Source organism: Eutrigla gurnardus, assembly GCF_963514095.1.
Source record: "Eutrigla gurnardus genome assembly, chromosome: 5".
NCBI lineage: Eukaryota > Metazoa > Chordata > Actinopteri > Perciformes > Triglidae > Eutrigla > Eutrigla gurnardus.
In genome coordinates, this window is record NC_139919.1 from 12,737,294 (window position 1) to 12,750,087 (window position 12,794).

The 12,794-nt window shown below is 40.2% G+C and overlaps 2 protein-coding genes across 2 annotated transcripts; both read right to left on the reverse strand.

Annotated features, from left to right (window-relative positions):
* Positions 1–4,549: 4,549 nt before the first annotated feature.
* Positions 4,550–5,239, reverse strand: fgfbp2a (fibroblast growth factor binding protein 2a). The gene has a single exon (XM_084009636.1). It carries the CDS (start codon positions 5,234–5,236, stop codon positions 4,583–4,585), a length of 654 nt encoding a protein of 217 aa, XP_083865762.1. The 5' UTR covers positions 5,237–5,239; the 3' UTR covers positions 4,550–4,582.
* Positions 5,240–6,185: 946 nt separating this feature from the next.
* LOC311013367 (uncharacterized protein) lies at positions 6,186–9,066 on the reverse strand (the record flags this gene model as incomplete). The annotated part of the gene is made up of 7 exons (XM_084009390.1): positions 8,956–9,066; positions 8,085–8,176; positions 7,904–7,942; positions 7,404–7,559; positions 7,094–7,186; positions 6,312–6,524; positions 6,186–6,191 (listed from the first exon to the last, which is right to left on the reverse strand). The coding sequence occupies exons 4-7, from the start codon at positions 7,506–7,508 to the stop codon at positions 6,186–6,188; spliced, it is 417 nt and encodes a 138-aa protein (XP_083865516.1). The 5' UTR covers positions 7,509–7,559; positions 7,904–7,942; positions 8,085–8,176; positions 8,956–9,066.
* Between the last annotated feature and the right edge of the window lie 3,728 nt (positions 9,067–12,794).

The following is a 12,794-nucleotide window of genomic DNA, read 5'->3' on the forward strand; positions in this document are numbered from 1 at the left end:
CCGTACTTGGTAAACGGCCAACAAGATTGCAACGGGACACTGGACAATCACCTTTGGGCATGCGCAGTGATGTTTCCCCACACAAGGCCACTTGACGTTGAGGTAGCAGTCTCCTGAACCAACTATTATATCAGACACTGAACTTAAAGTGTTAAAATGTGATGTATTTATTAATTAAAGTTACTCACTGCCAATAAAACCAGACTTTTATGTGCTGCCAGCAGGCGGGGCTGTTCTCCACTTGTATGCACTGTGATACCGGAGCACACTCGGATAAATGCAACCAGTTTATGGAATGACAGCATTATTATGTTTGCAGCATTGTGATTCATCTAGCTATTTAAATCCTCTGAAAAACAAGACTGTCAATGGTAATCCTTCTCCCAACTGTGAAACTCCAGTTGGTGAAAATAGTTATTTGTGTTGAAAATGTATCTGCTGACTAAGCGTCACTCACTCTGCATTGTTATTCGCTATTCTTTCAGGTTTGGTACTTCATACTGCTTTAAATCTCTTCATATCCTATTACAGGCTGAAACCAAACATCCATCCTGAGTGAGCTGTGGATGATGTGGACTTACAGGTGGCCTGACTATCTGTGGCTCCTGATTGGCTAAGAAATGTAGGCCTTTCTATGGTCAAACTGAAAGTAGAGAAAACGCCCGGTACTAGCAACTCTAAGGAGATTTGTGCGTGTACAATTAGGCTTACACACTCCTATGAATGCCTTGGCATTTGCTTTATAAAGACGTTTCTGCACAGTGGCGCCAAGATTAAAAAGAACTGAAGGGAATTAATGAAACACCACAAATATTACATTGTTCATTGCGTGAAATGAGACTGATAAGTGTGTATGGCTGCAGGTCTGGACCAAGCAACCAAGAAACCAGCCTCCACAAGTAATCAAGATAAAATGGCCTATAACTGAGTCACATTTTGAAAACAGATGAGTGAGCAACTGAATTCACCTGAAATCTTAACTTATACAACCATCCTCAACTGTGATGCTTCATCTTACTGTAACATGTTATGTCAAATGTCACAAGTAAAAGAAAATGTTATGTCAAATGAAAAATGCAAAAGATAAGATAATATTATGATGACGATTTTATCCTGTGGGTAATGGGGGCGGGACTAGATAAGCCTTGGCCCTTTCGACCATGTGTATTGTATTATTTGAACAAAGATGTGTGATGATGATGATTTAACTGACATGCCCGAAATAAATAAATGAATAAATAAATAAAATCTTTATTACTGGAGAATGAAATGTGATGGTGGAGGCTGGTTTACAGCATTTCCCTGCGGAAATGAGCATCCAGCACAGAGCACATGATTTATGAGTCAGAACTTGTAGCTGCTGGCCACATAAATGCTGAGTCACACTTATTAACAATTATATCAGTCACCCAAACTGTAGACATATTTATTATATCACAAAACAGTTGAGGACTTAGTGATTGCACCTGTTTAAAAAGCAAATTAATGGAGGAATAAAATTGTTTAGGGTTTGTTGTTATTTGTATTCTGAGTTTAACTGTTAGGGTATTGTGGTTTCAATAAAAACTTCATAAACTAAACTTGGTCCTATGGGGTCAGTTCATTCTCATTAATAATGAATGCACGGAGACGGATTCACAAATGTATTTTGTTATTTATATATAAATGACTCTCTTCTCACAAATACATTTCGTTTTAAATAAATGTAATATAAATCCATAAATATATTAATTAAAAAAATATTTGCAATTTTCATCAAAAATGTATTTGTATGTTGTTACATTTATATACAAACTGTTAAACTTGAATTTAAAAGACGCTTTTCATTTGTGAAATGATAAATCCATTAGCTAGCTAACGTTAGCTCTTATAGTCAGCACTTTGAAACCAATGAAGTAAGCAATTTACCTATTAGTTATTATGGTTTGCTTGTAACTTATTTTTGCAGCCATTAACAACAGGTAAGCTTTAGCAAGCAAATGACCGATACGGTTATGTTTTCTGATGTTAGTAGGATCATATTATGTTAGCTAAGTTAGCTTATGATCCGTTGTCTCAAAGCATTATATGGCTAACTAGTTAGCTAACGCAAATGCGCAATATGCGCAGAGAAAAAGCTGTGCTCTGGCCATGGTGAGGTACCCCTCGCAGGAATGCAGTCATGTGATTGGCTGAAAACGAGGGAGGCATCTGATTGGCTACAGAGAGTTCCTTGTTGAAAAAAACGCATTTGTGAATCCAACCACGTCAGGAGAGTCTCAAAAATCCACAAATAAATACAGACCAGTTCACGAACGAATGCAAACAAGTTCACAAATGAAAAGCGTCTTTTAAATTCAAGTATAACAGTTTGTATATAAATGTAACAACATACAAATACATTTTTGATGAAAATTGCAAATATTTTTTTTAATTCATATATTTATGGATTTATATTACATTTATTTAAAACGAAATGTATTTGTGAGAAGAGAGTCATTTATATATAAATCACAAAATACATTTGTGAATCCGTCTCTGTGCATTCATTATTAATGAGACTGAACTGACCCCATATGGTCCTGATTAACTCCCTTAATAAAGAGTAACTGAAATGTGTCCAATCTGAGAGCATTATAATGCCTCCACTCGGGCAGGAGGCTGGTTTACCGCCTTTAAATAAGTGGATCGCTATCAACAGCCAAATGCAGTTAATACTGGATTTCCTTATCTGATGAATACATGCATAAATTTAAACTTTCCAATTATTTCCTAATATATATATATATATATATATATATATGAGGTTCTTTATATCAGTGGTGTTAAGGATTTTTGGAAAGTCCATTAAAAAACAGACATTTCTGAAGTAGGCCATAATGTGTGTGTGTGTGTGTGTGTGTGTGTGTGTGTGTGTGTGTGTGTGTGTGTGTGTGTGTGTGTGTGTGTGTGATCTTGAAAGTTGAGAAAGTGTGCTTCATGTGCCCTCTTCCAGTAACAGACGTAATGAGACCAGAGTTGGTTCGGAGAGGGCCGTATCACGTACCACCTGATTTCATTTTTCCTGGGAGGGATGATGGAAGAAGCTGCCACCACCAGTACACCTTAGTCAACGGTGAAAGGATCAAAAGAAGCTGGGTGACGTACTCAAAAAAGAATAACAGTCTTTTTTGTTTTTGTTGCAAACTTTTCTCTGCAAAACAAATGCATTTAACACAAGGAGGACGGACTGATTGGAAAAATGCAAGTGCTGCTTTGACCAGCCATGAAAATAGTCCAGAACATTGTTATATAGTTTGGATAATCATTGTTTAAATAAATGTGCAATCCTTTGAACATGAGGTCTTTTTTCGTGGGGATGGGGCGCTATCAGTAAAGCTCGCCTAGGGCACCAAATGGTCTAGGACCGCCCCTGATTATGTGTGCCCAAGAAGTCCCAACAGCTACTGCTTATGATAACATCACTTTTCAAACATAAATGTAAAACAACTCTTAATCCTTTAAAACCTTCACTGCGCCATCTGTTACAGAGTACCAAAGATAAAATGACTGAAAATATCTTGAAACAAGCCAGATATCCATGTAGGAGAAAATCACTGATTGAACTTGATATTCTGTGTAAATTAAGCAACAGTGACACCCAATGGTGAAATGCGATATAGCAGGTAATTCCACTAATTCATGATCGCTACGATGTTGATTATTATTATACATCACATAATAATATTGTATAGCAGTCGTTTACAATATTGCTGCTCTTTTGCTATCAGATTTCACTAAACTCAATCCTATTTTTTGTTGCATGATTTGTGTCGTTTTCATCGACAATGAAATCAAGTTTTGTAATACGGAAGAATCAGTTCTTCCGTATTACAAAACTTGATTTCATTGGATGTTTATTTTTATTTATTTATTACATCTTTCTGACAAATGCATCAGTACAGAAATCACTGCCTATTTCATCCCCCCCCCCCCCCCCCCCCAAAAAAAAACAAACAATTTGGTGTGTCCAAAAAATTTACTACTAAAGATTTTTACACGTAAACAAACATAGATATGAATATGATAATGAATATGAAAGTGACACCAATAAGTTGTCTGTCTCATTTTCCTCACACCCATATATTGTGGTTGTGCAGCTGCAGAAACATTCTTAGCAGTTAAAAGTAGTACTTTTCATACATGTTTAATAGCGTGCTCTGTGAACCATTTTGTTTGTTTAATCCACAATTAATATGGGTAGTGTTTTTCCAAGGTGTGACATTTACAATGCTTTGGATGGTCACAGCAGTAGCATCCGTTCCCCTGAAGAGAGTGCTACAGTTCTTCTAGACGATGAACAGAGCTGTGCTGGTCTGGAATTTCCCTCCAAGGGCAGCTTTAATCAGACATCAAACGAGTTATCATCATCCGAATTGTAAACCTGTGAATATAACAGGCAGAAATGCATATTCAGTTGTAAATGATGTGCATCAGAAAATGAGGAAATGCTGGAGGCTTACTTGATTTACACACACTTGTCATTCAGTACAGGTTAGTCCTTAAATTACATAATAAAAGTTGTGTTCATGAAGAGGCCCAGTTCTGCTGCTCACCTTCCTCGTTATTTCCAAAACAAACCGATGAAGCTGGAGCAGATGCCTTGAAGTGACCTCCAGCAGTACTGCCGAGCCATCCTCTTGGCATCGTTCTCTACAGGAGTTGTCGCTGGCCGTGGACTGGCTCTTCTTGTGGTCTTTACATGTGGTGGGGCTCGATTGATTTTCCTTGTAGTTTCAGGCCTTGTGGGTGCAGGACGAGTTTGAGGTTTGGCAGGCTGTGCTGCTGGTCTGGTCTTAGATAAAGCCTCTGGCTCTGTCTGGGAAAAGGAAGCGGAGGAGAAGACCATTTGAGATTCATTGGTTGCCCTCCTGCACATTTGAGGTTTGATCTGCTTTGGTGCCTGGCAGGCATTGTGGAGTTTTCGGAGGCCCCAGGTCATCTGGATGAAGTAGTGACGGGGGGTTTTATTGTAGGAGCGGCAGGTGTAAGGCTTGCCCACGTATTCACACCAGTAGGAGAGCTCTCTGCTCTGGCACGACAGCCTCAGCCTGGTATATTCCCTGTGGCCGGTGATTATCATCGTGCACAGGTCCTTGGCCTGGGTCTTGAATGTGATGGGATCTTCCCAGATGCTCTGTCTTCTCTCGTTCTGAGCCTCGGCTGACCAAAGGCAGCAGGCAAGCAGTAGCAGCAGAGCGCTATGCTGGGTCCACATGGTGTCAGAGGATGCTGTGCTGACTGCAAGAGGAGGAGAGTGGGACTGCTCAAGCTGATGGTCCCTCCAGCTATTTATTGGCTGAGAAGACAAAGAAGGTATTCATGTTACACTCAAAAAAATAACTTGTTGAATTTACTTAATAAAATCCTCGTAACAATTTGCACTAACACTAACTAAGTAACTTTTACTGTCGCATGATTAAGTAAATCTCACTATCAAGTATCAAGTATAATGTACTTAATTCTAGACTTAATATCCATGGAAATATTAAGTAAATGTTACTTAATTATGTTTATGCATAAATAATATTTATCTAAACTAATTAAGTAAAGTCTAATTAACTTTTGAACAGACAATAACGTCAATGTTATGAAATTATTAAGTAAATCTGAATGAAATAACTAAGTAGATTTTATTAGACATTTTTCATTTTCAATTACTTAATTGTATGTTATTATTACTTATTATAATTATGTACATTTTGTTAATCTTCTATTAAATGTTAATTAATCTTCATAGATCACAAATCACAGCCACAATGCAATTCAACCTATTTATTTTGTCAACACACAGGTAGGTATCATTAGTGACAACATATCACTGTCAAAAGACACACATTTTCAAGCTACCAGACAAAACTGTCACATCAACTTTGGGTGCTGAACCTCAGGGTGACATCTTCATGATGTATGATTGGAGCTGTAGCAGTTTTTCTTAACTAAAAATTCAGTGTGAAGAAAATCACACTTCACTAAATTAAACTAAATCACTGCATTTTAAAGAATAAAACATTACTTTTTTTTAATCAATAATCTGCAATCAACTGACAGAACAGGTGCCTTACGTGATACAAAACAGCCTGGATTAAATTGAACTCAGAGGCAAAGAGCAAAGAGGGTACAAGCAGGATAAACATTCCTATTTTTGTCAAGTGTAAGTTTTTTGGTCAACACTGAACAAAGTTGCAGCAATTCTTGTACAGTGTATAAGGCAAGCAGAACGTCCATGTGAAAACAGGCTGGTGAACATTGCCAGTCTGTGTGCATTTAAGACAGCAACTTAAATGAAAAACCTCAAATGTGTAGCGCAATGCTGGAGGGTATGCAAGGTTCAGGGCGTAAATAAGCCCCATAAGCAGTGTGCAAGCTTTGGCAGTGCTGCCGCATCCCGCCAACATCTCCTTGCCTTCAAGGAGGATGGATACATCAACAGGATCTTCTCCATCAGTGCCATGGACAACCATGATCTTCATAGTGTGTTGAGTTGCATCACTGCGGCTGTCCTCCTGTATACAATGTACAAAAAGAGTTTAGATAATGCTACTTACATATACATGCATTTAAAAAAATAGAATTACTTTAATTGTTTGAAGAGAGGAGAAAGAATTGCATGTTAACTTCCATGATAAAAGAACTGCTCAGTTTACATTAAACTGAGTAAATTAAATTGTGTGAAACCTGATGGCACAAGATGGCTACATTCCACAAATTTGCTGTGCCTAGAAACCCAGTGACTTTGTAACCCCAGAAGAATGTTACATGCCCCCCTTCTGCTCGCCAGGTAGAGTAAATCATGTTGTGTTCCCTTTGACAGGTGTGTCAGATAATTTGGGTGGGTCATAACAATAGGTTTGTACCAGTTCCTAACAGTCTCTTCTTTCCTGTGGTTATTTCAGTGTACTATTTGGTCCATCACACCATCTTTTTTTCATTTCTCTTACTTTTGAGTTAAAATTTGGAACCTTATTACTAAGAAAAGGCAAAGTGAATCAGTTGAACTGTTTAATCTTGTTAACCAACAGCTAATGAAATATTACACAAACTTTACAATAAAAAACAACAAAAACATGCTTACCGGGCAGTCTTCAAAAAGAGCCTCCCCTTTTTCACCAAGGTAAAGGATAAGGCTGCGGATAATAGCTTCACGTCTCATTTCAATGTTTTGGTTCTGTAAACAGATGAATATATTGTCAGTACTGAACCTCTTATTCATGCACAATGAACTGCATAAATCTGCAACAAACAGTGACTTGAGTCCAAAGCAAGACCCATTTGTGGAATCATGGAGTGTGGAAGAACATGGAAGCAACAAAGTGTAGGAGTTGGTGCTCTAATTGCATGGAGCAGTATACAGTGTGAATAAGCACAATTTAGAACAAACACACCTGACTCAGTCTGTCCAAAAACGGCCTCAGCTTGATCCCAAGGCCACCACCCCTGGCTTTCATCAAGCTGATAAGTTTTGGTGTGTAGTAGTCGAACTTGTACATGAACGTCTGCTCAAGGGGAATCGTCGTGATTCTTCTGAATTCTGCCTTGATCTGAATGGACAAAAATCAACAATAGGAACTGAGCCCAATGGTGCAATACACAAGGTAGCACTGTAATAATGATGAACAAAAATGAAGGCTCGATTTGGCTTTTAATTTTAACTTAGAACACAACCTCTAAATGAGCAAGGACAATCTGAGTATAAACAAGGTAGCGACTGGCCTTGACTGGTGTGTAGATGTTTCAATCTATAATGCGTTAAGAGCTCTAAACGTTTTGGTGTCCTAAAGTTGCACTTTTTGCATGCCCATCTCATAACAGCCCTGCTGTTTCTCCCTGTTGACACAAAGTTGAAACCTGTCAACCTGTTGTCCTCTCTAGACCTCCTCCCTACCTCAACTGTCCACTGGCTCCCTTTATGAATAAGGTCAACCTGTAAATGAACAAACAGAATTTGTGTTATTAAATCAAAATTGAAAACATTTAGTCCCATATTTATATTTGATTATATAGTGAAGAGTAGGGTAAAATAACAACAGCAGTATAAGAGCATGCATATTTAGATTTATACTTGCCTGTGAGACTAATATGTCTGCGATGAACAGTCACTCTTCCTATGTAACCCTCCACATGTGATGATAGAATTCCCTGCTTTATTGTTTGATTCCTGTGAAAGAAATGTAAAGTACAAATTCATACGTTACATTTGTAATAAAAAAGTTGAGCATTCCTCTGGATTAAATTAAAAAACAAAACATTATCCTGTGGAAGGTAGAGTGTTTTTTAAAGGTTAGTTTACTGTACAATACCAACTATTACAATAACTATATACAATAAAGTGCCAAATGTGAAAAGGTGTACTTAGGTGTTTTGAAGCTACATTTTTGTGCAAATACACTTTTTCTTGTGTGAGTTACAGCTAATTGATCATGACATAGGCGGACTTCACCACTAAAGGCCTAGTAGGCCTATACACCCACAATATACTAAACATTAACATCTACTCCTTACATCGTAAAAACAGACTCGTTACTTAAAAAAAAAAAAAACCTCCACAGATGACAATACGTAAAAGCATACGTAAAAGACGTGACGAACTCGAGAGGGAAAGAGGGAGAAAAGGGGGGGGGGCAGGTTACCACGGGAAGAAGTGGAACGAGTGAGGGGACGGTAGAGAACTTGCACTGTAGCAGCGACATGGAGGAATTAAGTGCCGGACCCCGCTTCGCTACCGGGAGTCCCGTATCGTAACAACCAGACGGCTAATATAGCTTTAGCATGTTTCAAACTCATTTCAGTATGTTCAAGTTTAGCCACAAACATAAAGCTGGCAGCAGCACTGTTGGCTTGGTAAATCGCGCATATTGCGCTATGCAAACGGCTCCGTCCTTCTCTCTGACACACATATCGATATATTTTCACAAATGTAGACAGACAATAACTTACTTGTTCGGCCATGAAGCACCTCTCCTCTCAGTCAACGTCTCGTCTCGCTGTCGCTCTGAACTGCGTCGTTTGTTTCAAACGGGATACATGTTTAGATGAATTAAAATTTACTTACCATTTTTCGATTTATGTTCAGTCATTATAAAACACGTAAACAGTATGAGAAATTGTGTAGTAAAATTTACTTTTCCCACATAGTTAATTTACTGTATGATTAAAATATGTAAACATTTACATTTTTACGTAAGGAATTCTAGTACAAAGTGAAACGTCTTATTATACTGTAGAATATATGCCAACTAATCTAGTATATTGTACAACACCAAAAAGTTCTTTTTTTGAGTGTACCAAAAAAATGTGACTAAACGAAACGTAGGGAGGGAGGAGAGCAGTGACTACGGTTAGAGTTGTCTGGAGCAGACAAAGGGCCACATGAGATGTTTACATCGATGCTCATGTTTATCCAGATGTTATGCAATGAGTGAACCGTCACACATAAAGAAGAACTCAATTAAGCCAATTGCATCTTATTGAACAATTCCTTGCAATTTATGCAATCATCTGTCTGGGAATATACTCATATATATATGAGCTTCCTGAATCCCTCAAGTTCTTGCTTGTTTTAAAGGCTGTTCGAACTCACAACCACGCAGCATAGCCTATCATTTTCCTTCCCAAATATAAACACAATCATACTGCAAAACCACAAAGAAATGTTGGTAGAAGTCACTTACACATGACGAACCAAGTTCAGTGTTGAGCGGAGTAAGTAATTGTGCCAATTAAGATAGAAGAATAAATGTCTGTCTGGGGGTTAGTATGGTTTAAAGGAAAGTGGCTTTATTTTCAGGCCCATCTGGAGAAAAACAGGTCATTGTGAGTAATGTGAGGAGTGAAAGGAAGTGTAGTTGCATTGCCTCACGTACTGTTCATAGGGTTACAGTACATCTAAACACAAATAATGAATTTCTATAAAAGCAGTTTTTTTTTAAAAGCAGATCAGTACATGTATGTATAGCATATCATATCATTAATATTATTACAGCTGGTGGAGGCGGAGCGTTTATCGACTGTTGAATAGTTTAATCTATTGCACAGTATTATATTTTATAAGTTGATCATATATTTTGTTTGTAAAATGTTAATCCCTGGAGAATGACAGATGAATGGAGTTTAATAGAACACAAAGCATGACATTGACATCTCCGCCCCTCTCTTCACCCGAGTGTCCAAAACATGCGGCCTCATATCAGACGAAACAATCACAAAATCGATCATCGACCTTTGGCCTAGGGTACCACGTACACTTATGAGCATCCTTATGTTCCAACATGGTGTTCGTTATGGACAGTCCATGACTAGCACTGAAGTCCAATAACAAATGACCACTCGGATTTAGATCAGGGAGGCCGTTCCTCCCAATCACGCTGCTCCAGGTATCTCTATCGTTACCCACGTGCGTGTTGGAGTCTCCCAGCAGAACTATGGCGTCCCCTACTTCATTCAGGGTCTCCAAAAAGGCAGAATACTCTGAACTGCTGTTTGGGGCATATGCACAAACAACAGTCAGATCCCCCCCCCCCCCCCCATAACCCGAAGGCGTAGGGAGGAGACCCTCTCGTCGACTCCAACACAGCAGCACTCAGCCAGGGATTTGTGAGTATCCTAACACCCGCCCGGTGCCTCACACCTTGGTCAACTCCAGAGAAGAAGGGAGTCCAACCCCTATCCAGGAGTACGGTTCCAGAACCAAGGCTGTGCGTAGAGGTAAGCCCCACCAGATCTAACTGGTAGCGCTCCACCTCCCGCACATGCTCTGGCTCCTTCCCCCACAGAGAGGTGACGTTCCACGTGCCCAGAGACAGCCTCTGCTGCCCAGGTCTGGTCCGTCGAGGTCCCAGGCCTTCACTGCCACCCGTATGGCAGCTACCCGACCATAGCGGTTCCTTGCCATGTAGCTTCTTCGGGCTGTGCCCGACTGGGCTCTGTGGCAAGCCAAGCCACCAGACGCTCTCTGACGTGCCCTCACCTCTGGGCCTGGCTCCATTCTTAATTCTTAGTCTTACATAGAGGTAAGATCTTAAGCCCGAGCCCGAGCCCGAGCCCGACCCGACCCGGGTCGGGTATAAAATGTCAATCATTACGTTCGGGTCGGGTCGGGCCGGGCTTCTCTCTCGCTGACTTTTTATTTTTTTTTTATTTTTTTTATTTATTTATTTTTAATATATGTTTATAGAAATGTATAAACGATGTGTGGAGAATAAGATACTAAACTGAGGAATACTTGTTATAAAATAAATAATTAGGGGGAAAAAAACAGAGAGGGCGCTGTAATTGCTATTTAACTAAACGGGACAGGAGCCGCAGCACAGACATCCACCCCGTCACTAGCCATGTTTCCATCCAAAGTGATTCGAATTACTGGGAAATGCGCATTAAAAGAAATTCGAATCATGTGTGTTTCCATCAAAAGAACGGACTTTGGTGAAAACTACAAATTCGCGCGAGTTTTCTAAGTCACGGGAGATTTTCCGCGGGTTGGCATGGCAACCAGCCTGTAAACATTCCGTCGTCTTCCTGCCGGTGACACCGGCTGGACCGGCCGGTGCTTGGGTGAGGTGCATGGGCTTTTCACACAGCCTTGTGGGCACAAGTGGCCCGAGTTCGGCCGTGTTCAGCTGTCTGTCTCCCGGCTGGTTTGCGTGCTGCGCGTCTTGGCGTTTCGCGTTCGACGGAGAGTCCGCCTGTGTGGACTCGCGTGGGGCTGGGCGGGCCGGTGTTTGACCGATGTCCGAGGGCTTTTCAGCAAGCTCTGACGGTGAGAGTCCCGACAGTTCGGCGTGGTTGAGGTCTCTATTTAAATGTCAAACACCGGAAGCAGTCGGGGTGAAAGTGCGCTACGTCACACTTGATTCGCATACAGCTGTTTCCATCCCATTCGAATCAACCAAAACCCGGCCATAGCGAGCGTATTTCATTTTGTGCGAATCAGGGGATTTTAATGCGAATCACGGCGTTTCCATCATCATTTTCCGAAGCGATACATCTAGATGCGCATCTAAACAGCTGATGGAAACGCACCTATTGCTCTTCTTTGTCTCTCTGCGCGCTCTCTCTCTCTGCGCGCTCTCTCTCTCTCCCTCTCCCCGTCTCTCTCTCTGCGCTCTCTCTCTCTCTCTCTCTCTCTCTCTCTCTCTCTCTCTCTCTCTCTCTCTCTCTCTCTCTCTCTCTCTCTATCTCTCTCTCTTAAAGTGCCGCGCTAGATTCTTAAGGACGTACTCTGAGTCCTCACAAATAAAATATGAAATTTCGGGTTTGGTTCGGGCTCGGGCCTGCAAATCAAGTTAATTGCTCGGGTTCGGGCCGGGTCGGGCTTTAATCCCGCGGGCCTGGGTCGGGTCGGGCTGGATTTTTTAGGCCCGATCTTACCTCTAGTCTTACACCAAAGCTATTAGAATTAAAACGTCTAGAATTTAGTGTGATGTGTGACAGTGAATCTTCCTAATGACACTATAAAGTATTATGCATTTTCACTTGTGAATTTTTCTCTCCAGAGCCCCTTAAAGTGAATACTATTATAGCATTGTAGGTCCTGCTGCAAGTGTTAGTGTTTAGCTTTACTCAGGATAAAGATGGATTATACACACAGTAATGTACAACTTGTGCAAAATCTCGAAAATAACCATTCAAACACAGTCTTAGATGTGCAAGTAAACACAATAAAAACATTTTTCTTCTGAACCACGGCTTCTGTTTTTTTATGTTTTTCTTTTTGTTCTGATTTGACTTTTATACGACTATATAGACGTAGGAATGAGACTGCATGTGGTTTTGCTGGT